General features: G+C 49.0%; 1 protein-coding gene and 1 long non-coding RNA gene across 3 annotated transcripts in view; one reads left to right on the top strand and one right to left on the bottom strand.

Moving 5' to 3' along the window:
* The window catches only part of TTI1 (TELO2 interacting protein 1), a 41426-nt gene extending 24098 nt beyond the window's left edge, over positions 1-17328 (top strand). For both annotated transcript variants that reach the window (XM_019972399.2, XM_019972398.2), the window contains 4 exons: positions 1172-1312; positions 3588-3792; positions 4084-4171; positions 16588-17328. In XM_019972399.2, coding sequence (XP_019827958.2) covers positions 1172-1312; positions 3588-3792; positions 4084-4171; positions 16588-16771 — 618 coding nt within the window. In that variant the 3' untranslated portion in view covers positions 16772-17328. The remainder of the gene's footprint in view (positions 1-1171; positions 1313-3587; positions 3793-4083; positions 4172-16587) is intronic.
* A 950-nt stretch (positions 17329-18278) lies between these two features.
* LOC139186582 (uncharacterized) lies at positions 18279-23090 on the bottom strand. Its single transcript, XR_011570216.1, has 5 exons — positions 22664-23090; positions 21005-21217; positions 19622-19684; positions 19163-19197; positions 18279-18510 (listed from the first exon to the last, which is right to left on the bottom strand). It is a non-coding gene; the product is annotated as an uncharacterized lncRNA (long non-coding RNA).
* Between the last annotated feature and the right edge of the window lie 285 nt (positions 23091-23375).

Genomic DNA, 23375 nt, shown 5'->3' with positions numbered 1-23375 from the left:
TTCCTGTCTCGTAAAGCTGCACCTGCATCTGTTCAGTTGCTAAGCCTGAATCCAAGCAGCTCGTTTTAATACTTTTCTTCACCTCCACAAAGAGCAAGTCCTTCAGCAATTTAAGCCATTTCATCTCCAAAACAGATCTCAAACGCTTCACATCCCTGCCTCTGTCTCCAGCGTGTGGCTGCGTGACTCCACCCCCACGCCACCCAAGTGGACATATGTCTTGGCTTCCTCCAGGGCCTCCTCACTTCTTCTCACTCCCCCTTCAAGTCCCCTCTCCACTCAGCAGCCAGAGTGACCTTTTTAAAACATGAATTGTATCATGTCACGTTCCTGAACATTCCCCTGGCTCCCCACCACATTTAGTACCAGATAAAAAAAGTCTTAACGTGATGCCTTCATGGTCCAGCCCCATCTTACCCTCCTCTGTCATGCTCCATGCTGCCCTGCTCTAGTTTCTTTTTAATTTTATTTATTCATTTATTTGGGTGTACAGGGTCTTAGTTGCTGCACACGAGATCTTTGTTGTATCATGTGAGATCTAGTTTCCTGACCAGGCATCAAACCCAAGCAACCCTGCATTGGGAGTGCCAAGCCTTAGCCACTGGACCACCAGGGAAGTCCCACCCCTTCCACTCTTTATGTGACTAGCTCCTGCTCATCCTTTATGCCTCCTTGTGGAAGTTACTACCTTGTTTCTGCCTTGCTTATCTCCTTACAGCAACCTTGCAAGGAAGATACTGACATCCCCACTTTTGACAGAGGAGGAAGCCAGCCCAGCAGCCCTCCCGGCAGCTTGTATGGTGTAGATCCCTCCCTTTAGTGTCTTTGCATTTCTCCCTTGATTTTGTCCTTCGTAGCACTCGTCACAATTGGCGATCATTCATCCGTTTATTTGTCTTAGCTAAGGTCTGAGACCTTGGGTCTTTCCGCAGTTGACCATAAGCCCCTCATGAAGGCAAGGAAACACGTGTATTATGAACACACATATTTTGTCCCTGTGTGCTACCACCCAGTATACCTCACCAGTGGTTGACATGTAGTCAGGAACTCATGAATACTTATTTGACTTAATGAGTGTCTAAGTTTTATTCTTTTCAAGTGGCGACTTGATTGCAGATATTTGGTTTCAAGCCTTTATGGTCTGCTGCAATCATGTCCTCTTCCCTTTCAGGTCCTGAACGTGCTGGATCTGTGCGTGGTTGTTCTGCAGTCCCACAAGAACCAGCTGCTTCCCTTGGCTCATCGGGCATGGCCCTCGCTCGTACACCGACTCACCAACGATGACCCCCTGGCGGTGCTCAGAGCCTTCAAGGTACCTCACCAGAGCCCCACTGCCATCAGTCATAGGGATGGGGAGATGTAAGCTGAAAGCTCAGCAGTGTTTTGGGGGGATTGGTTCTCTTTTTATCTGATGTGACCTACTATACCTTGAAGAAAGTACAGAAAAATAAGAAAAGCACAGAGAAAAAGAAATGAAAGTCAGTTTCCTTTTGAATTTGAAGCAGAATGAGTGAGCTAGTAGATGAAAGGGCCACCAGTATCCACTGAGCACCTCCTGTGCCCCAGGCAGCATGCTTGGCAGTTCTCCATGTGTGAGCTCATCTTACAACACCCTTGCAAGGAAGATACTAACATCCCCATCTTTGACAGAGCAGGAAACAAGCCCAGAGATATTAAGGAACTTTCTCAAGATCACACAGCTAGGGACTTCCCTGGTGGTCCAGTGGTTAAGAATCCGCCTGCCAGTACAGGAGACACAGGTTCAATTCCTGGTCCCGGAAGATCCCACATACCTCAGGGCAGCTAAGCCCTTGTGCCACAACTACTAAACCCACAGTCTGGGCCCAGGCTGCACAACAGGAGAAGCCACCACAGTGAGAAGCCCACACTCCGCAACGAGAGGGTAGGCCCCCACTCAGCACAGCTAGAGAAAGCCCTCACACAGCAGTAAAGACCCAGATAGTCAGTGATAGGACCTGAGTCTGTGAGCTCATGCCCACCTCTGTGCATGGCACAAAGAGTCAAGGTGAAGAGGCCGAGGGTCTGCAGTCTAGCAGTGGGCATCCTCTGTCCAGCTGAGCAGCTCTGGACAAAGCTTGCGGCCACCCAGCCCACCTTTCTCATAGTTGTTGTCAAGGATAAAATGGGACTATTTGATGAAATGCTTCAAAAAGGTAAAAGCCCTCTGTGTATGCATGGTATTATTCTCCCTGAGTTAGTTTGGCTTATGTTAGCACACATATTTTGGCTTATTTATTTATATCCTTCCTTGTTCTAAAAAGCACTTAAGGCAGCTTACAGAGATACATTTACCATGGCAAGCTAACATAAATTAGAAGTGAGTGAGCAAGATAAGGCAAAGAAAAAAAGATGTGTAGGGATATAAAATGAAGCCAGGGATGCAACTGATATACTTGGCAGAAGTATATTGTGTTTCTGTAAGATTCTTTAACATATACTGGACCAAAATGCAAGCTTACATTGATAACATACAAAATTGTTAATGTATTTTCAAAAGCAAAATGTGCAAGGTGACACACAGATGTGTTGGTGGTGGGGCGGGGTGGGGAGAGAGAGAGAGAGGGAAGAAGAGAAGTTAGGGGAAGGGAGGAGGAAGGAGGTCTTGCTCAAATTGTACTCAGCTGTGCTGTTTCCTTTAAGAAAATTAATAGGTTATCTGAAATGACAGCAAGTGTGGAAAAAAATATAAAGGTGTATGCACTGTAACTGAGGCTGCTTTCCCACTGCCAGACCCATTGGTGACCCTTGAGCTCCGTCAGGCCTTGTGCAGCCCAGCTGAGGGCGCTGAAATAAGTGCCTCGTTCTCTACAAAGTTAGCAAATGCTCTCTGTGCTGGATATGCCTTGCTTACCAATTTTTAAAGAAATTCTTATTATCCTGTACACTCAGTCCTGTGCAGTGGGGCAAAACGTTTCAATATGTTCTGCTAGAGAAAGTTTAAAACGAGACATGCAAAGAGACTGCCTGTTGTGAAAGTTGGAATGAGGATGATGTACATAAGAGATTGTGCCACGGAACAGAAGGAACTCTGACTCAGCTCTGCCCACCAGGGTCCCTGCCCAGACCCAGCCAAGGACCTCGGCCAGTCACTGCCCTCCCGACACCTGCACATGGCAGCAGCTGAGCTGGGCCTGGGCTCCTGGGCCTGTTTGTGTGTGTTCAGCCAACTCTTTCAGAGTTAAAAAGCACAAGTCTTTCCTTCAAGGGCTGTTAGGAAGATTCGAGAGATGATCTATGTGAACTGCTTTAAGCTCTTGGTTTTTTTTTTAACAAAAAAGGAAGGAAAATCCAGGTATTAACCATATTATTCATCCAACCCAAGATTCCTTTGAATTATTCTCCACATAATCTGTATTTATGGATAGAAGCAGCCATGCCTCGGGAACAGAGACCTCCGAATTCATAACTGTCAGAATCACAAACCGTGGGCAAGGAATTAACAGCAATAATTCTATTTTTTTTTTTCCAAGCAGAGACTGAGATGAAATTGAATTACCAAACATTCTCTTAAACGCTCTTGCTGCCTTAGCGATGTTCAGTCACCGGATTAGGGACTGTTTCCGCAGGTTTTGCGTACCCTGGGAGGCAAGTGTGGCGATTTTCTAAGGAGCCGGTTCTGCAAAGATGTCTTGCCAAAGCTGGCTGGCTCTTTAGTCAGCCAGGCTCCCGTCAGTGCCAGAGCTGGACCAGTTTACTCCCACACGCTGGCCTTCAAGTTGCAGCTGGCCGTCTTACAGGGCCTGGGCCCCCTCTGTGAGAGACTGGACCTCGGTAGGCACCAGCCCGTTTCGCCTGGACCCACACCCCATCCTCTCTGTCTCACCCGCTCTGTTGCCCTCTTTACTTGGCCCTGCTTCCCTCATCTCCCTTCCTGTGCACATCCTTCCATCTCACTTTGGCCTCATTTATCCGTTTACCTTGCTGTGTTTTTGGACTTGGGGATGGAGTATAGAGCCCATGCATCTTGCCGAGCTGTTCCAGTTTCATGCAACAGCAGTGGGTTACTGCTCATCCCTGATGAAGTCTGAGGGCCAACGCTTGTTTTGTTTTTCCTCTCTGCAGGTGAGGGTGACCTGAATAAAGTGGCGGATGCCTGCTTGATTTACCTCAGTGCCAAACAGCCCGTGAAATTACAAGAGGCGGCCAGGAGGTACGTCTGCTTGATCACCCGCATCTCTTTTACGTTTGTCCTAAATTATGGATGATTTGCTAATGGTGAGCAGAGTGGAGGCATCTCTGCTCCTTTCTCTTCTCTCTCTCCTCGCCAGGTTAAGATGGGTTCTTTAACTGTGCCAACATCCAGAGATGGCATTTTGACTAGATGCCTTTCTCTTTGAAAGTAACCTTTTCCTCTGCTGCAGCATCAGCAACAGTCCCAAAGGGGCCAGAAGCATAAAGACAGTGTCCTGGAGGGGAGCAGGCAGAGGGTGACTGGCGTCTAGCTCTCCTCCCTGGCACCTCTCTCTCAGCTCCCCCACTCGCAAAGCAAAAGCATTGCGTTATTGATCTACCAAACCTTGGCTCCACAGAATGTCTGAATGGTCTTCAGGTGCCACAGACCCTCACAAATCGTATGCAGCATTGTGTGTGTGTGTGTGCAAGCAGACACGTACATGTCTTTCTCTAGATGGAGTCTACATCATTCATCTGATATATAATAGGAGTCTGTGAACCAAGAATTATTCAAAACCCCTAGACTAATGATTTAAAGGGCCTTTTCAACTCTGAAATTATGTGATTCTCATTTCTAAAAGATTTGCTTATTGAAGAATAGCTCTACTGCCTTCAACAGAAGAACCTATGTCTGGTTCCGAGAGTCCTAAGGAATATTCAGCAAAAGCTAAAACTGAGCACAGCAGCCTTCCCCCGACTTGAGACCCACAGTGCACCCTGACCCTCCTCTCCCAAGCCCTCCTTCTAGCCGGCAGCAGCCTGCGCCCTGGAACTGCCATCTTTGGATGTTTGCAGCGGAGGTGAAAGCTGGCCGGTCTGCCTGGCACTGCCTGCTGCCCTGGGCCTTACAGTTCCACCTCCCCAGGCAAAGAAACAGCCCCTCCCACTCCATCAGTTTCTGGAAATGTGCCCCTAATCTTCCTTGGTGGGCTCAGTGTCGCCTCACTCCCTGAAGGGCTGGAAGGCTGCTCTCTGTCTGTGAGTGAGGAAAGCCCACTTGCTCCCTTACAAACCTTGCACTCTCTGGGAGTGATGGAAATATCTCTTCAAATTGATTTATTATCCTTTCCAGTTTTCTGCTCTTGATTTCCCCAGTTCCCTTTTTTCTTTCTGTCCCTTTCCTGTCACATCCTCTAGGCCCAGAATCAGTCATGGTTTCTCGAGCGCAGGGGCGCATCTCAACCAGCTTCTTGTCCCCAGACATTCTCGTTCCTTAAAGATGAAAATCGTCCTCCCCCAGGCAGAGTCCCTGAAGCTAATTGTGCTCTGATTTAAAGTACAACTCACGAACATGATGGATCCATCTGGAAGCAGATTCTTCTGGGTGTCTGCTACAATCGAGAGTCTGAAAGGTCTGGTTTTTCTCATCTCCCATCTCATTCTACTTTTCCTCCACCCTCCCCATAGCTGTCCTTCCAATTCAGACCCATCAAACAGGCTAATATTCACAATTCATTATCTTTTCATTTCTAATTTTCTTTTTTTTTTTTTTGCCACTGAAAGCAATCAAACCCAAACTGGACCTTGCTGACTCTTGAGTTGGAATTCCAGGTGCCTCAGGAGGAGGCGGGTGGGGAAGGAGGAGGTTGCTGCCAGCCTGATCGAGGTGCCTTTTGTTTGCTCCACCGCATTCCACTCAGGGTTGAGTCAGATGACCTCCTTCTGCCGGGCGGGCCAGGCGGGGAGGAAGTACAAGGTTGATTGCTTCACGAACGCATCATCTGCAAACTTATTTTGAAGTCAGAGGAAAAAAATACCTGTGTTGTCCTTGATCCGGAGCTGATTTGGCATCTTGATTCAGAAATTAATAAGCTCTCTAAATGGGAGAAGAAGCGTGAGACAATAGGCAACCTGGTCCCTTTGTGAGTCTGATTGCAGAGCAAAGCAGGGAGAAGGGTGGGCCAGTGAGTATGAAAGCAGTCAGACCTCCAGGGACTAACGAACGAGGTCCCCTGAGTGAGACACAGGCCCCAGCTCAGCAAATGGCTGCACATCCATCCTGTTGTTTGTCCTTAATTCTCCTCTTTCCTTCACACGCCGCATCCGTTCCAGAAGTGAAGCCTGTCTATCTAACTTGCGATATCTCTCTTAACACTGTCTGCTTCTCCTTACCTCCAAGCTGCCAGGCCAGGCACCCTCATCTCTTTACGATCCCCTGCAGAAGCCTCACCCCAGCCCCCTGCTTCCACTCCTGCCCCTCAGTGTTCCGCCCCAACAACTGTCAGTGACACCCCTACCCACTTGGGGGAGAAGTAAAGGTGGTGTGTTCTTTGCCAGCGCCCATAAGGGAGTTCTGTAACCAGAGGGTTACAAAAACTCCAGTCTCAGCTCCGTATTCAAGAGAACTAGTACAGACTAGAGCCGTTCAGAGACGCCCCAGCTCCCTCCAGGGCAGTGACTTCCTGGCACCGGGCAGGTGACTGGCTGGGCTGTGGTAGGGCTGGTGAGGATACCTGGGAGGGCAGGTGGCTGCTCTGAGCCCACCCCCACCCCAACGCAGAAAGGAGATGGAGGAGCAGCTGTGTCTGTAGGTCTGGCAGGTGGGGGTTCGATGAGACCTCGGCAGGGTGGCCTGCCTCGTGTGGGGATGGAGGCAGACTCAGCAGCTCGAGGCGAGTTCCCCTTTGCGTGTATTCACGGTTGGATTTTTCCTTCCTCCTGTTTGCTCTTCCTGGCTCCAAAGAATGACCAAGCCTGTGTTTGCTTTTTTAATTTGTCATATTAAATATAGCCTTTGTGGCAGGCTTTTACATCCTGGCTGTAAACTCTAGAAATGGAAATTGATCAGGGGGTGGTTGATATAACCAAGGCCATAAATGCTAAGAACGGAGATGCCATTCCAGTTTAATGCTTTTATCTAGCGAATGTGCCTTGTAAGGAGGAACATAAATCTTGCAGCTTGGTTGGGGGGAGGGGGGCGGGATGGGGGGCATGGGGGTGGGTGGTAGGAGTAGGGGTATAATCTTGCTGTTTGTTACCACCAGGTGTCACTGTTAACTGGCTGTGCAAGAGAAAATACCAACTCTCCCAGAGTTCACCTAGTTAAGTGATTTCAGTGGGTAACAAATGAGAAAACCATGTTTGGGGTGTGGGAGGAGGGGTCAGCATGTCAGTAGCTATAAATAAGGCCCAGTCCCTGAGAATAAGCACTGGAGTACAGAGTAACACGTTCTCTCAGCCACGCCCCCGTCTCAGCCTTGGAGAACTTAACTGACATCAATTCCCCAGTGGCCCCAGTGGCCTTTGAGGCACCTCCCGGCATGCAGTGGGCCTCCACGGTTCTGTGCCTTTCTGGCCACGGAGCTTTTCCTTCTCCTACATGAAAGGAATCTGAGATAAGCACGCATTCCCCCAAATTCCTGTGTTTTTCCTTCCAATCAGTACATGCTCTCAACCTGGTTCAGTTCAGCTCCATTAAAACCACACTCCTCAGGCCTCTCTCCGAGCAGCCTCTGAGGTTCCCTGTCTTTTGCATACATCATCCAGTCAGTCTCCCACCCTCAGGCTAAACAGAACTAGAACTGGGCAATATCTGTTTTTTCAAACTTGGAAGCCCATGCCCAGCAAGGGAGGGACAATGCTTTCAGGCCACCCAGTTTCCACCCCCACAGTCCTAACTCCACCTGTCACCCTGAGGTGCCAGGTGGGGGTGCAAGGTGCCAGCAGTTAGTGACCAGCTGGTACACCTCCTGGTTGGGCAGGTGTGGGACGCTGTGGTTCTTGATGCGTGTGGTGGGAAAGGGAGAGAGCCTCCCCCATCTACCTCTCCTGGACATTGTGTAGACAGGCCCGGGGCTGCAGTCCTGGACGCAGGCAAACCCAGGTTCACATCTTCCTAGCTCTGCGACCTTGAGCAGGTGGCTTCGTTTCCTTGCCCCTCATCTCCTTTCCCTGTAAACCGGATTTGGTGATAACAGCTTCCTCCCGACATGTCACGCCAATGCTTAGCATTAGTGTGTAAGACTCCACTCGGCAATCATTCATGCTGCTGATTGACTGAGTAGCTACTCCGTGCCTGGCACTGTTCCAGGCATGAAAACTAGAGGGGAGCAGGAGAGAGAAGGCCTGTGCCCTCATGGTGCTCCCATTCTGGAGTTAACATTTGTTTGTATGTGCACACCTGTGTGGAAAACGTTAGTCGCTCAATCATGTCTGACTCTTCTGTGACCCCATAGACTGTAGCCTACCAGGCTCCTCTGTCAATGGAATTCTCCAGGCAAGAATACTGGAGTGGGTAGCCATTGCCTTCTCCAGGGGATCTTCCTGACCCAGGGATCAAACCAAGGTCTCCTGTGTTATAGGCAGACTCTTTACCATCTGAGACACCAGGGAATCATCCATGTGGGGAGATATATAATTTGCCAAATATATGATATGTTTTGTATTTGTTACACATACATGTATACCCTTGGGCATGGTATTTTTGTTGGAAGCCTGCTTCATCTTGACTGAAATCTGAAACGGGGTATTCACCTCAGAAGGATCTTTTTCTTAAATCTTATGTACTTATCTTGACTGCACCTCGAAGCACGCGGGATCTTGGTTCCTGAACTGGGGACAGAACCTGTGCCCACCGCAGGGGAAGTGCAGAGTCTTAACCACTGGGCCTCAGGGAAGTCCCTGAAAGGTCTTTTTCATGTCAGTTGTTAAACCTTTCCCTTACCACTTTTGCTTGAGCAGCCAGGACCAAGTTTGAATGCTCATTTACTGACTGACTTCCCCGCATTCTTTCTAGCAGTAGGATCTCAGCCCATCAAAGATGCAGCCACTGCCTCAAACCCTGGACTAACTCAGACTGGCAGAGGCTTGTTCATTTCATCCCCGTCAGAGCCCCAACTCCTCTTTACCCACATGTGGGCTTATTATATTTGAATGGATCAGCAGCCACAGAGGTGATCCGTTAGTTCAGCTGAGCTTGAAATTAGCAGCTCACCCCCTTAAATGGTGTGGGCAATGTGTTTGAGCTTGGGCTGCCGAGCTGTTTCCCCCTCAGACTACACCCAGCATGGAAATGAGGGCACTCCTAATATTTTCCCTTTTGATATTTGATTAATGGTGGACAAATCCAGACCCAGTAGTTAGCTTTCCTATTATCCATCTTTTGGCAGGCACTGCTGCTTTTCAAGTCTCATTGTTCTAAAAATGCACTCAGATCTGAGGCTGTTCACTGTGTGGATATAGGCATGATTTCCTGGTGTCAGAGATAAGAGACATCTGCCATGCAAATTACAAACGAAGTGGGTTGCTGGGTTTCAGATCAGAAGGCAGGGACCTCTGTGCCACCAATTAAATCAAATGCTACCAATCCTTCCCCTGCTTTCTCGGTGTTGTCACATGACTGATAATCTGCCAGGGTCATCCATTCTACCACCCAGTGGTAAAGCCCAGTGTGGGGCCTGCATGCACACTTATATGTGCCGTACTGGGTCGGGAACCATGATGCTCATGATGGGAGATCGAGCCTGGTAGCTGGACAGCCTGCACCAAGTAGATTTCAGATATCAGAAGCCTTGGCCGACTACAGAGTGGTCATTTCATCCCTTTGCAGGGTCTGAGGTCTGTCTTGAACACCTAAGAAGCAGGAATGAATGTTGACAATCTCAGTGCTTAGTGAAGTAGCCAGGGACATGGCCTCAATTGTCTTATTATATATGTATTTATTCAAAAGATGCTTTAGAGTCTCTTATTCGCCAGATACTGTGCTGAGAGTTCAAAGGTAAAGACCACGGTAGAGTTGGCCTCACATGACTGCTTAGCAGTGGTATCACCTTGGGCAAATTAATTCCTTCTGGAAGTCTCAGTTTCCTCATCTACAAGACTAGAATAAGCATATCTTTTTTTTTCTGCATGATAAAATTATTACAAAGATTTAGCAAAGTCATGTATATTAGTCTATAGCACAAAATGTCAGCCCAAAGTAAAAAGTCAATCATTATCATTATTTAAACTTCTTCCTTATTCCAAAAAAGACCTTGAGTATCTTACAAACTGAAGTGTATGCAACAAGGTAAATAAGAACTGAAGACATTTTTTAAAGGAAAAATAAGAAGAGGGGAAACAAAGTGAAGCCAGGGCTGAGGTTCATTTGTAAAACACAGACTTGGAGCTCTTCACCTGTGCTAGAGATGAGCCTGCAGCAGGCTCTGGGCTTCCTAACACAGGAGGCAGAGAGGGAGACATGCCTGCTGTGCGACTTACAGTCATCACTGAAGTCAGAACAGAAAGCTTTTAGAAGGCAACCCTCTGGAATCCCCTTGGTACTAAACCCTGAGAAAATGCACCCCCTGGGTCATCTTAAAAGAACACTAGGTACCTTTGTGACTGATGACTCCTAACATCCTTGCAGTAAATACAGAAGTATTTCCTAGAGCTGTTTCTTACAGCTCCATCAGTGGAGGCTGCTGGCTTGGTGCCCAAGCGTGGGTTCAGGAAAAGAGTTTGAGGGTGGCAGGGAAGGGGGTGCAAAACAGGTAGGCTACCAGGAAGATGTCTTTTTCTGCAAGGGTGTGAATCTTCCAGGGAGGGCCAGGAAACTTGGCATGCAGCCGGAAAGTACAGACGGGCAGGGCCACTTTGAGATCCATGCCCAGCAGCGTTGCCATCATGGGATCTGGGCTGTCAGTGGGGCCTGGAGCCGGAAGAGCTGGCCAGATGGGAAGGACTGCTTTTAAATCCGGCCCCAGTGGGATTTAAACCCTTCTCGGCTCTGGCTTATTTTTGAATTGTCGGTAACAGATTGGGCCTCTCAGTGCCATATCTTTTTAAATATGCACAAAGCCATGGAGTCATTCCACTGCAACTATGATACTCTGTCTTGTGATACTTTAGGGACTGCATTAGCATCGTAAGCTTTCACTAGTGTTTATGGTTTTAATTCCTATCCCGGTTGCATTTAAAAATGTTTTTAATACCGGGCTCTGCATGAGTGTGCGGGTTGGCGATCGATAGATGAATGGCTGTGAACAGGTAAATATAGTTAAGTCGAACGAGTATGTATAGCTGCAAAGGCAATTGGTGGTATTTATTTGGAGAGTAAATCGTTGCTCCACGTCATAATCCTCCATTTCCAACATTTAGAAACAAAAAAACGGCCTCTGTGCAGGGGAAGATAGCTAAATTGAATAGCAAGAAAGGACAGGCTTGAAATACTGGTTAACCAATGAAGCGAGACCCATTAGAGTAAATTACCGAGTATGGAAGCATCGCCCCACTGCTTTGCTGACTCCAACACGTGGATACCCTTAGCATCCGTTTATTTAAAAGGAAACGCACAGCCTCATTTGTAGCGTCAGCATGTACTGAGTCAGCAGGTACAGAATCATGGGAGAGGAGGTGGCCGGAGAAAAGAAGAATGTGGCGGCTGTTCTGCCAGAAAGGGAACCACAGGGAAGCCAAAATCACTTTGCAGTATGCCTGCTTTCCAACAAGTGAGTTTATCCTCCAGTTGCCTTTAGTTGCACCCACATTGAGACAGCCTGTGTCGTGTCCCTAAGGAGACGCCCTGAGTAACTTCTTTCAGTGCTCCAAATAAATAAATAAATAAACCTCTCAGAGCCACAAGTTCTTTACCACTGGCATTTATGCAGACAGCTCATGAGAGCATTTTATAAATCCAGAAGGAGACAAGGAGCAGCAGATCCCTCAAGCAAGTAATTGACAGAGAAAGAATAGCCTGTCACCCAGGAGAACTGGGAGCACTGAATTTCAGTTACGGTTTATTTAGCTTTGCCGAGCCTCAATTGGCCGGCGGTTTTCTAGAATTCCCCTTGAAGCCAGCGCGGTCTAGCACGAGATGGTGAGGACACACTCCATAATATTCGCGTCTTCAGCAGAAGGGTGTCTTTTTGGTTCTGCCCCACTTGGGATGGACAGGCCCAGGACTCAGCCCCCAGATTTGAGAACTTCTGGGGCATGTTGGAGCTGGAAGGGGCTTAGAAGCAATCTCACTGATGTCCAGGAAAGACTTGCGGGTCCCCACCTCAGGAGTCCTTCCCCGGCTCCGGCCCAGCCGTGACCTGAGCCTGGCCCTCTTCATGTCACACTGTGGGTGTCTGTGGTCCGTCTGTCCTCCCCCACCAGACAGGGAGCCCTGAGGCCAGAGCCTTCGTCCACCCATCTTTGTGTCCCACACACACCTGACACAGCTCCCTGCGCTGGACCAGGTGCCAGTAAACATTTGGTGAACCACACAGGGATGGGACCAGACCCAGCCAATCAGATTCCAGCAGCACGTTTCCCAGCCCCCCAGGCGCCCTCACCCCTGGCTTTGTCACTCAGAGCACCTGATATTGATCGTAAAGGAATGAGTCGCTTCTGTTGGTTTGGTGTCTGGAGTTTATTAGGTACTTACTGATACCCGTCAACTGTAGATAGGGCTGAAGTGCAGGGAAATGGCTGCCTGCATGAAGTGAAATTCAATAAAACCGCATTTTAAGTGAAAAATCAGTATAAACACCAGGCTTCTTTGCCATGGAAACAGAGGTTGCTTAGAAACTGCCTAACGGCGAGTTCTAAATTTTTTAAAGTCAAGTTATCATTTAAGCTACACGGCCCTACAGGTTATTGAGAGATAATCACTCGCCTCAGGACACTCGGAGGCAGGAGGCCCAGCTGAGTGCCTCCCAGAACTCTGGGGACCAGATAATCTCTTGATAACTGTGCTCCCTGGAGCCACCGATTTGGGCCTGGGGGAAAGAGAAAGAAATTTTTGTGCAGGAGTTAAATGGTGTACATATATATATATTTTTAAAGTATTTTTCTTTGGGCTTGAAAAAAGATGGAGTTGGCCATTTGGCGTGTTCACCAGCCATCCCGGCCATGTCTCAAGATGTATTGGGAACATTTTCCAGGCAGTTACTCCAATCAATTCAAAGCAGAGGTCTCCTCTTTGTCTTTCATCTTTCGATTATGCAGAAGGATGCTTTCAGGGTCTTTGGCTTTCTGCCTTTCCCTGTCTGGGTGCCCGTCTCCCCAAAAAGGCCAGGAACCTGGCCTGGGACAGGGTGATCCTAGAGGTTGGAGCAAAGCTGGGCCTCTGAGTAGTCAGACAACACCACCTGGGTCTCAGGCTCAGCTCCCAGGGCCTCAGAGTGAGCGAGGGTTTGGGTTCAGAATTTGTCAGTGTTTAGAGTTCAGCAGGTCGCATGTCTTTTGCCAAGCAAAGAGCACAGCTCTGCCTACCAGGCACCTGGCACAGTTGAACGGCACAGTAATTGCTCGCGACCTCAGGCACATGGAGGGCAAAGAACAGTGCATTCATTTCTTCCTGAAAATAATGGGCAAAATTACAACCCCAGTGGCTGAGAATTGGGACCCCTACCAAGTCAATATGAAGGAAATTATGACTGAAGCAAAAGACAAATGTTCTGCCCTTTTCAGAGCATCTGAGAATTTTCCATGGTGTGGCAGTCCTGCCGGGGTTGGTAGTGATAATTATTCCTGAGACACACACACTCTTTCTGGAAGGAACAGTTGTTTTCATCATACACTTCAAAGTGTTTTCCTGCACCTCATCTCCTTAGAGCCTCCGAACAAACCTGTGAGGAGGGTGGGGCCAGTGTGATTATTTTCCTTTGGAGAAAAAGGAAAACAGGTTCACAGAGGCAAAATAATTTGCTTCCAGACGCAGAGAGAAGAAACCAGCATTGCCAACCTGCCATTCTGGGGATTCTATCACTTTAGGAGCTCAGGAATGAGACCCAAAATAATTCTTCCAAGAGTTTGGCCCTGGCTTCTAGAAGAAGATGAACTTTGCACGTGATTTTTCCTTTGCTTCCCCGTTAGTGTCTTATTTAGGGTTCTCGAAGGGCAGAGAGAGTGGTTTCCTTCCTTTTCCTTTCCTGCCAACGAATATAACACCCGAATTTAGCAAGTTAAAAAGGGATGCCGAAAATGAACTTCAGCTTTGCAGAACAGAGCGGTGACTGAACTGGGCTGCAGCACCACTTGGCTGGGTGTCGCCCAGATCAAAATACTCCTTGAAGTTGAGAGTGTGCACCCATGCTATCGCTTGAAGAATTGTTCCAGTTCTTGAAGGAGGAGAAAAAAAAAAAATCAAATGAAATCATTTGCATTCTAACAGCCTTTGGCACCAGGGAAAACTGTCAACTGTGTCACGTGTAAATAGAAATCTGCTTCCCAGTTTTGGTGCATTTTTTCATCACTTCCCTCGCCACTCTAATTATCAAAGATATTTTTGTTTTTAAACAAAAATTGTCTCCTACGCAGGCCCCATCTCCTTTCTGCGGTGAAGTGGAAACAATGCATTAGAATATTCTAATCACTTCTCCAGGAGCCACCGCTGAGGTTATAAACTCAAGATTATTCTGAGTAAAGAAAACTTCAGGCACTAGACAGGTCAGAAAATCAAAGTGCCCCCTCCACCTGCCTCCCTGGCCACCTGAGCCCACATCTGTTATACCCAAGGAAGGAAGCACAACTGGCTCCACTGAAGTAAAACCTGAATCCCGTCCCCCAAGGGCACAGGCTTTTCAGATTAACAAAATTAAAAGCCAGAATTTAGCGCCAGTTAGCAACCGTTTTGGACATGACCAAGCAGGCACGCCACAACTGTTTAAGTTCGTATCCGACACCCAGCAGTAGGGGAGAGGCTCCTCAGAATGGTCATCAAGAATCAAACATGATCCATCAGATAGATTCTGTCCACTGTTAGCTGGTAGACAGGGATCCCATGAGGGCAGCCCTGTGTAGGGCCGGATCTGTGTTTTCCCAATTAAAGCCCAGCAGAGCCCTGAGTGAAGTGTTATCTCCCATTTTCAGAAATGAGGAACCTGAGATGAAGATAAGTCACGCAGCTAGTGACGTCTGTGGTAACGTGACTACCGTTAGTGACATCCGTGGATCCTTCTTTAGTGGTGAGCCATTCACCTCTTCTTTAGGTCATTTTACAGAATATCGCTATTTCAGCTCTAATATTTTGGTCACCTGATGCAAACAGCCAACTGATTGTAAAAAAACCCCAGTGCTGAAAAAGATTGAGGGCAGAAGGAGAACAGGGCATCAGAGGATGAGACGGCTGGATGACATCACCAATGCAATGAACAGGAACTTGGACAAACTATGGGAGATGGTGAGGGACAGGGAGCCCTGGCATGCTGCAGTCCATGGGGTTGCAAAGAGTCAGACATGAGTTAACGATTGAACAACAACTATTTCAGCGAGGGATGCCATCTGAAGTCGTTAGTGGGCAGCGTGATAAGTCCCTTCCTTATTAAACATGAAACCTGTTCAATCAAATGTTGGTTGAGTGCTTACCATGTGGACACCAAACACCCGAGATACATCAGTGAACCAAACAGGCGTCCCTGGCCTCAGGGGCTTGTGCTATAAGGAAGGGAGATGGTCAGTCAATAGGCCGTTGACAAATGCTGGAAAGAGTGTCCTGAGAAGGAAAAGTCGGAGCAAGCACCTAGGCAAGGTGGTCGGGAAGGCCGCCCTCTCTGTGCAGGTGGGTCAGGTGTGAGATGGGCACGATGGCTGCAAGAGAGCCACCCAGCTAGGGGAGGGCCTCACCCTTCCTGAGACTGAAAAGCCAGACTCTGCATCGCTGAGTCAGCCGAGCGTAAGAAGTTTACACCTGGGTTGCCCAGTGCCATGGCCCCGGGCATTGTTTAGAAATGAAATGTGAGCAGATAAGAGGCAAGGGTTGTGACCCCACAATTCAGACCAAGATAAAGAACCTCACCTGTGGTGGGTGTCTGGCGCTGGGTAGCCTGGGCCCTTCTGCTGTGTTTGTGTTGTATGTTCGTGACCAGTACTTGGCGTCTGCTAAAGGTCTCAGGGCAGGGCTTAGCCGATCCTGCCACGGGAGAACAACTGGATCAGATCTCTTTGTGGGTGAATCCAGACCACCGAAATTCCATGGCTCTCAGAGGCCTCGACTACTGAGTTCATCAGCTTGCCGGAGGGAAGAGATAAGGACCTGAGGCCCACGAGTTGAGGGTTGCTCAGGTCCCCAAGCAGGACAGGGAGTCCCTGCCCCCGACTGGTCCCGTGAGTGGAGAGGACCGTGTAACGGAGGTGGGCCCTATCCATTTCCTTCCTTCTAAAAACTGCTTTGTAGCCAAGAATTTAACCACTTTCTTTGCCAGGAGCTTGTTTGATGTCAATATGGTTCCGCTCAGACTAATTACTTTCCTTCTTTTTCTGTCAACGGAAATGAAACTCTTTACCTCTCTTTCTGTTAGAAGGAGACCATCTATGGGACCATCATAATGGTTTTCAGAACTAAAGCGGGTTTTGTTCTGCTGTTTGAAGTGATGTGGTTATCAGTTGTTTTCACAAATAGCCCAGTATAGAGCCTCTGGGGGTGCGGGGAGCCCAGCAGCCACCCCCCACCCCATGCCCCCACACTCCTTTTCCATCTCTCCACAGCGTTTTCCTCCACCTGATGAAGGTCGACCCGGACTCTACCTGGTTCCTCCTGAACGAACTTTACTGCCCGGAGGAGTTCACGCCTCCCCACCCCAGCCTCCACCCTGTGCAGCTGCGGGGGGCCACCAGGCAGCAGAACCCCTACTCAGCCAACGTGCTCCTCCTGCTCCCGGAGCTGCAGTGACACCCCTCCCCTTCCCGGGTGGGCAGGTGGATGCCAGAGGAGGTCCCTTCCCTCCCCTGCCGAGGAGGACGAGGTCGTGGGGCCGACCCCACCCTGGCGAGGGCGGCGGCGGTGGCAGCGGAGAAGACTGCCAAGGTGGATTAGACAGCCGATCGATTTATAAATTGATCGATCACACAACTGCTCAGAAATTGGATTGAAGGAAAGCAGCCGACTGTTATTTATATTTCATACCTGGTGTTTTCAAATGACATTGTCTGGCAGCTCTAAGGGCTTAACTCCTTAGCTTACCACCTCTGCGGCCCCAGCTGCCTCACAGGCCACCCCACACACACACCCATACCCGAGAGCTTGGGGACACATGGGGCAGAGGCCTGTGCATTGTGTGTGTCCTGTGAGCGCTCAGGGGCCACGTGGAAGCGACACCCATCCACGAGTTTTCCGGTCACTGGCCGGCAGCACCAACTCACACACCTCCCTCTCCTCAAATAAGGAGATGGAACCTCCCCTGTTCTTTGGAAGGAAATGAAATAAAGGCACTTCTTGAATGAAAAGTATGATCAAGACCTCACTTTGAAGTTTGTTATTTAAATTGGGTGACTTTTTAAAAATGAGTTTATGTTTGTAAAGGGATAACAGACTCATGGTATAAAATCCAAGTGGTACCAAACACTGAGAAGTCATTCTCCCCATCCTCATTCACCAGACATCTAGTTTCCCTCTCTAGAGGCAGACTCTCCTGACAGTTGTTTGGATGCCTTTTAAGTATTTTTCAACTGTCTACCATGGATAATGGTCTACTGACGGCCACGTGGCCATGACGCAGTTGCACCAGTCAGGACTTGGCCAGCCCTGCTTCATCCCTCCCCTTCCCAGTTACCTCCACGCCCCCACTCAGCCCCTGCGTTATTTTGAAGCAAATCCCAGATGTCATATCCAAACTGTTTTTTGTGTTTTTTTTTAATGGACAACCAGAATACATTGGGCTTCCCTGGTGGCTCAGATGATAAAGAATCTGTCTGCAATGCAGGAGACCCTGGTTCGATCCCTGAGTTGGGAAGATGCCCTGGAGAAGGGAATGGCTACCCACTCCAGTATTCTTGCCTGGAGAATTCCATGGACAGAGGAGCCTGAGGGGCAGCAGTCCATGGGATTCTAAAGACTTGGACACGACTGAGCGACTAACCCACAGAATAGCATTAAAAAATGTTTAACAATGGTCCTTTAATATTATATTCAGTCAGTGTTCAGATTTTCCCAGTGTGTTTGAATCAGGATGCAAATAAGGTGTATACATTGCCATTGTCGATATGTTCCTTAATAAATCTCTTAATTTATAGATTCTCCACCTCTCTTTTCTTTTCCTGGGAAGTTTTTTGTTAAGGAAACAGTCATTTATTCTACAGCACTTCCCACAGTCTGAATTTATTGATTACATCCCCTGGGGGGTCATTGCACAGGCTCCTCTTGTCACCTGTGTTTCCTATAAATGAGGCAAAACAAGAGATCAGGGTTTTTTTGTTTTTATTTTTTGGCAGCACTCCTCTGTGGGTGGTATCACTCACTTCCATCAGGAGGTGTATGATGTCTCATTTCTTCTTGTGATGTTGGCAGCCACTGGTGGGTCGCGCCTGGACCTAGTCATTCATTACAGACCGCAGAGCAGTGCTCTTCCCGCCCCACCATGCCAGCTGGCTTGTAGCTAGAGCCTTGCATCCCTTCATCAACCATGCGGTAACCTTGAGAGAGTTTGTGTGGAAAAGGCAGGATAAACACTTGATTTTCATAGCTGGGAGACTTAAAGCCCACAGATTATGTAAATTCAGGTATACAGCCACACACACACACACACACACAGGTGCTGAAGGACACATGTGCAGGAATGATGAATGCTTTCTCAGCAGATGCATGGTGAGGCACTAGCTAGATAACTCCTCCAGTGACATAGATAATCCCCAAGCTCTAAAAATAAAAAACAACCAGAAGACAGCTGGCATGGGGACCTCGTGGAGCAAGGGTCCCCAGCCCATTCCAGAGAGGTCCCACTCCTTGCCTTGCAGAGCCTCCGTGCAAGGGCAGCGGATGCCCAGCTGGCTTCTGGTCTGGCTCTGTCAGTGAGTCATCAGCTCCCACCCCCCACCCCCCAGCCCCCGCCAACAACTTTGGGCCTCAGTTATCCCACCTGGAAAGTGGATGGAATGGGCCGGGAGAACTCTTAAACTTGGACGATTCTAGACTCCGCTAGGAATCACCCCCTGAAAACATTCCTCCTCCCGTCACTCCCTGGAGGGTACAGCATCCTCTGAGCCTACAGTCACGGCAGGCTCCACCTCCCGCTGGGTCCGCTCAGCTGACCTCGAGAAATTCTGTGTCCAATTTCAGATACCTCACCTGTGACCCCCACAGGGACTCCAAGTTAAGAAGCCCTGAAAAGAGAGAGATAATCACTTAACTCTCTTCCAGTTTGAAAATTCTGGAGTGATTTCCTTTGGGCAAAGGGAGGAAATGCCCTCTAATTGAGGGGATTGTCAAAGGATTCACAGAGCATTGTTCCCGATTCCACTGGGGACAGAGTGATAGACTAATTCAATCTCTAGGTCCTGACAAATGAGAAAAAACAGGTCAGAGAGGTGGCGTGACTTGTCGAGCATGACCTGGCTCCCAGAGAGATTAAAGCAGCCTGCCTTCCTTCACCAGGTGCCAGGGTATGGCAGGCCAAGATGGTGTGCCAAGGAGTCGGGGTACATGCACACCCACCCTGTACCATGATATTAGAAAGCTCGTGCTCTGCGGAAGCCCTCCAGGGGATAACCTGCACGAGAGAATTTCCGTGATGTTCCGAAAACCCACCGCTTCCTCGAAGAGTTAAGATATCCTGAGTCTCTTTCAGATTCCTGCAGGCAGATTGTTGAACTTGATTAAAAAAAAAAAAAAACTAATTAGAGTGCCTCTCCAGTTATTATTATATTCAGGCAACTTTAATTTTGAACCTGTCCTGCTGACTCAATCTAGTCCTTGTTAACGTCCGCTTCGCAAAGCGATCGTTTCCCCCTGTTAAAATTTCTGGTGCAGCGATGGTTTCTCCTCTCATTCAGGGTGTACCCTGAGTACCCTGAGTGACTGTGTGGCTGGAGTCAGGGGTAGGGGAGGAATGAATAGGCAGATGCTGAAAGGCCCTGCAGTTGGGGTTGAGATGTTTGAGCTCTGATCTGCAGGAAATGGAGGATTCAGGGATGTGTAAAGCTGGACCCAGGGGATCCTGAGAAGAGTTAGATGTGACCCTCGGTTGGGGCGGGGTTGGGGGGCACCATACTCTGGAAAGAACATGGATGTGGAGTTCATCAGAGCTGGGGTTGATTTCTGACTCTGCCTCTTCATAATAGCATGACCTCATTGGGTCACTTTACTTCATATTCAAATCTCTAAACTGGAGCTGCTGGGACTGCCCTGGTGGTCCAGTGGTTAAGAGTCCACCTTCCAATGCAGGGGGAGTGGGTTCCATCCCTGATCAGGGAACTAAGATCCCACATGCCAAGGGGCAACTAAGCCCCCGCACCACAGCTAAAGAAGCCTGCTTACCTCAATGAATATCCCACGTGCTGCAATGAAAACCTGATGCAATCAAATAAATAAATATTTTAAATAAGTAAAATGGAGCTGCTGCCACTGCCTCTTTTGGCGGCTGCTTCAGGAGGAGTAAATGCTATAGTGTCTCTGGTGAGTAAGTGCCTGGCTCCCAGGACAACACACTGTCCTTCCCCCATCTCCCAACCCCACTGCTCGTGGCTTTGTTAGGGATGCAACACCTACTCCTCCAAGACATTTACAGCTGAGCAAGTAGATGGTTATGTCTCTGAATGAACTATCCAGGAACTACAGGGCACCGCAGCAGAGGAGGAGATAAGATCCTAAAAGATAAGCAGACAGGCAGAGAGGATAAAGGGCATTCCAGACAAGGTAATAACATGCCCAAAGGCATTGGGCATACCTGCCAATATCTGTACTCATCATAACTCCTTCCCTTGCAGCTGGCAGGGGACCCAACTCAAACTGGCTTCAGCTACAAAGAAATGTCTGGGCTCGCATGATCAATGGGCCTAGCTGGCTTCAGCTCCACAGCCAGCCTCTGCCTTTTGATTCCGCTTCCCCCAGTGTGGCCTTCCTTCTCAGGCAGCCTTCTCTGTTAAGTGCCTGAGGTGGCCACCGCTAGCTCCAGACATAGGTTCAACAAACCTGGGAGAGTGTGCCCGTCCTTCCGACAGCTCCAGTTCTCAGCTCAGCCTGTCTGTCGCCACGCTCCAAACCAAGCACTGTGCATCCAAGCAGGTATCCACAAACTTTCTCTGTAAAGGGCCAGCTGGCAAATATTTTAGGCTTTGCAGACAGGTTCTCTAGGACAGGGGTTCCCAACCTCTGGGATCTAATCCCTGATGATCTGAGGTGGAGCTGATGGAATAATAATAGAAATAAAGTACACAATAAATGCAATTCGTTTGAATCATCCCCAAACCACTCCCTCCTCTTTGGTCTATGGGAAAATTGTCTTCCATGGCTGGGGACCACAGCTCTATGGCATCTTCTTCCTTGATATTTTTTACAACCTTTTCACATGTAAGCACTATTCTTAGCTCAGGAGCCCCTCAAAATAGGACAGGGGCCCTTTTTTTTTTTTTTGCCTGGGGACCTTAGTTTGCCCTGATCTACATTTTCACAGGCAGGCCTGGAGGCAGGTGTCAGGTCAGCTCACCAAACTATATGGAGAGGGAACTGGACTGGTTTCCCCTAAAAGGAAGTGCTGCATTTCCGTTACCAGGAAAAGAGATGCGGGGTGGAAAGGGGCCAAGTCGACAGGCTGTGTCTGTGATAGGTGACAAGGGTGGCTTGGCTGTCTAGGGAAGGGGTGTGTGAGGAGGTTGTGGGGGCCGAGGCCACATGTACGAAGGGCCTTGACTTGTCAACCTGGGGATCCTAGCCTTAAGAGGTCAAGAGGGGAGGCCTTGGAGGGTTTTTGAATGGGTGAGTAATGCGCTGAAAGCAGCGTTTTAGGAATATTCATCTCGTGGCAGCGTGCAGGAGAAATTGGAAAGGAGAGAGCCTGGCAATGAAATTGTGTTTCTGAAAGTCCCAGGATGAGAAAATGTACCTCTTCCATCAACCCCAAACTGTTTGACACGCCGTGGTTCATGAGCAACTCGAGGCACATAAATATGTGCTTTAAAGTTTAAGAGTAAGAAGTGAGATGAATGGAACCTCTGATGAGGCTCCCTCCTTGTTCAGAAGCCCAGGGAGTGATTTTCCAAAAGCAGCTCCGGCTGCGATGAGCAAGGCAGGGCTCCTCTCCCTTTGTGTGACTCACCCCAGCCTCTGTGTCGGCCTTGATTGGAAGCAGAGTTGCCCGTGTTGCCTTGCCTCCAGAGTAAGGAAGAGAGGCCAAATTTCAGAAAATAACTCTGAGTGATGGCTGCCTCTGTGGAAGCACCGATTGCTTTATAAATGGCCTTCCCCTCCCCACCGCCCACCCCCTTCCCCACAGAAGTTTGGAGGCGGCAGTGGCTTTCCAAATTATGCTTGAAAAGCAGCCTGATTTCCCTGAGGAATCCTCTCCGAGATGAGGAGCTGTTCTCCCTTTTTTTCCGACACTTTCACCCAGAGTACAAAGCCTGTCTGCCAAGGGCTCAGAGGGAGCGGTCGGTGCCCACCTCCCTTCAGAGCCATCAGCACCAGCCGTTTATGAAAATCTCTCTGGGTTGCCCGCCTGTGCAGCAGGAAAGGGTTAAAAAGCGCTGGTGACCAGCTGCCTCCAGCACCCCCTTCTGTTTTCCCTCCTTGGGAAATTCTCCATTCTTTTCGCACAACAGCTCCCGGGTCTCAACCTGCTCTCTCAGTCAGTACCTTCACGTCCTCAGCTTCCTCCCACGCAGGTGGCTCAGAAGTAAGGAAGCACCTTCCGGAATCTCTGAGGCCGTTTCCAAGGGAAAAGATGGCGGGGGCGGGGGAGGTGGAGCAGGAAGGAGTAACGGAGATGAGTCAGAAGTTTCTTCAAGAAATAAAACACGGGAATTCCCTGGTGGTCCGGTGTCTAAAATCTGCCTTCCGTTGCAGAGGGGCGTGGGTTCAATCCCTGGTCAGGGGACTAAGATCCCACGTGCCGGATGGCACAGCCAACAAAAAATATACAAGAACTAAAACCTGTTACGTTCCCCAGGGCAGAGGTGTGCCGTGGACACAGACCTTGATACACCCCATTTCCCCTCCGCCCCACTTTCACATCCTTTCTTACCTCACAGACCCCACCTCGTGCTCTCACACGTTCCACCGGGACACTGCCCAGCCCCCGAGAAGAGGCCAGAGAGGCCAGAAATGGGAATCTAACCATGCCACAGTTTACAGGTGACCTTGGGTGGACCCTCCTCCTCCCCAGGGCCTCAGTTCCCTGTCTGCTAGATGAAGGATTTGAACCAGTCTCTAAAATTGCTCCACTTCCTAAATGGTGACGGACTTGATAATAACGTGTTGCAAGTATGTGGGGAAAACAGGCATGTACGTTGGCACGAGCTTGGGGTTTCCCTGAGAGTCCAGTTAGTAAGACTCCTTGCTTCCAGTG

The sequence above is a fragment of the Bos indicus genome, chromosome 13 (genome assembly GCF_029378745.1).
Source record: "Bos indicus isolate NIAB-ARS_2022 breed Sahiwal x Tharparkar chromosome 13, NIAB-ARS_B.indTharparkar_mat_pri_1.0, whole genome shotgun sequence".
NCBI lineage: Eukaryota > Metazoa > Chordata > Mammalia > Artiodactyla > Bovidae > Bos > Bos indicus.
Note: the sequence above shows the minus strand (reverse complement) of the source record. Positions and strands in the feature narration are given on the sequence as shown.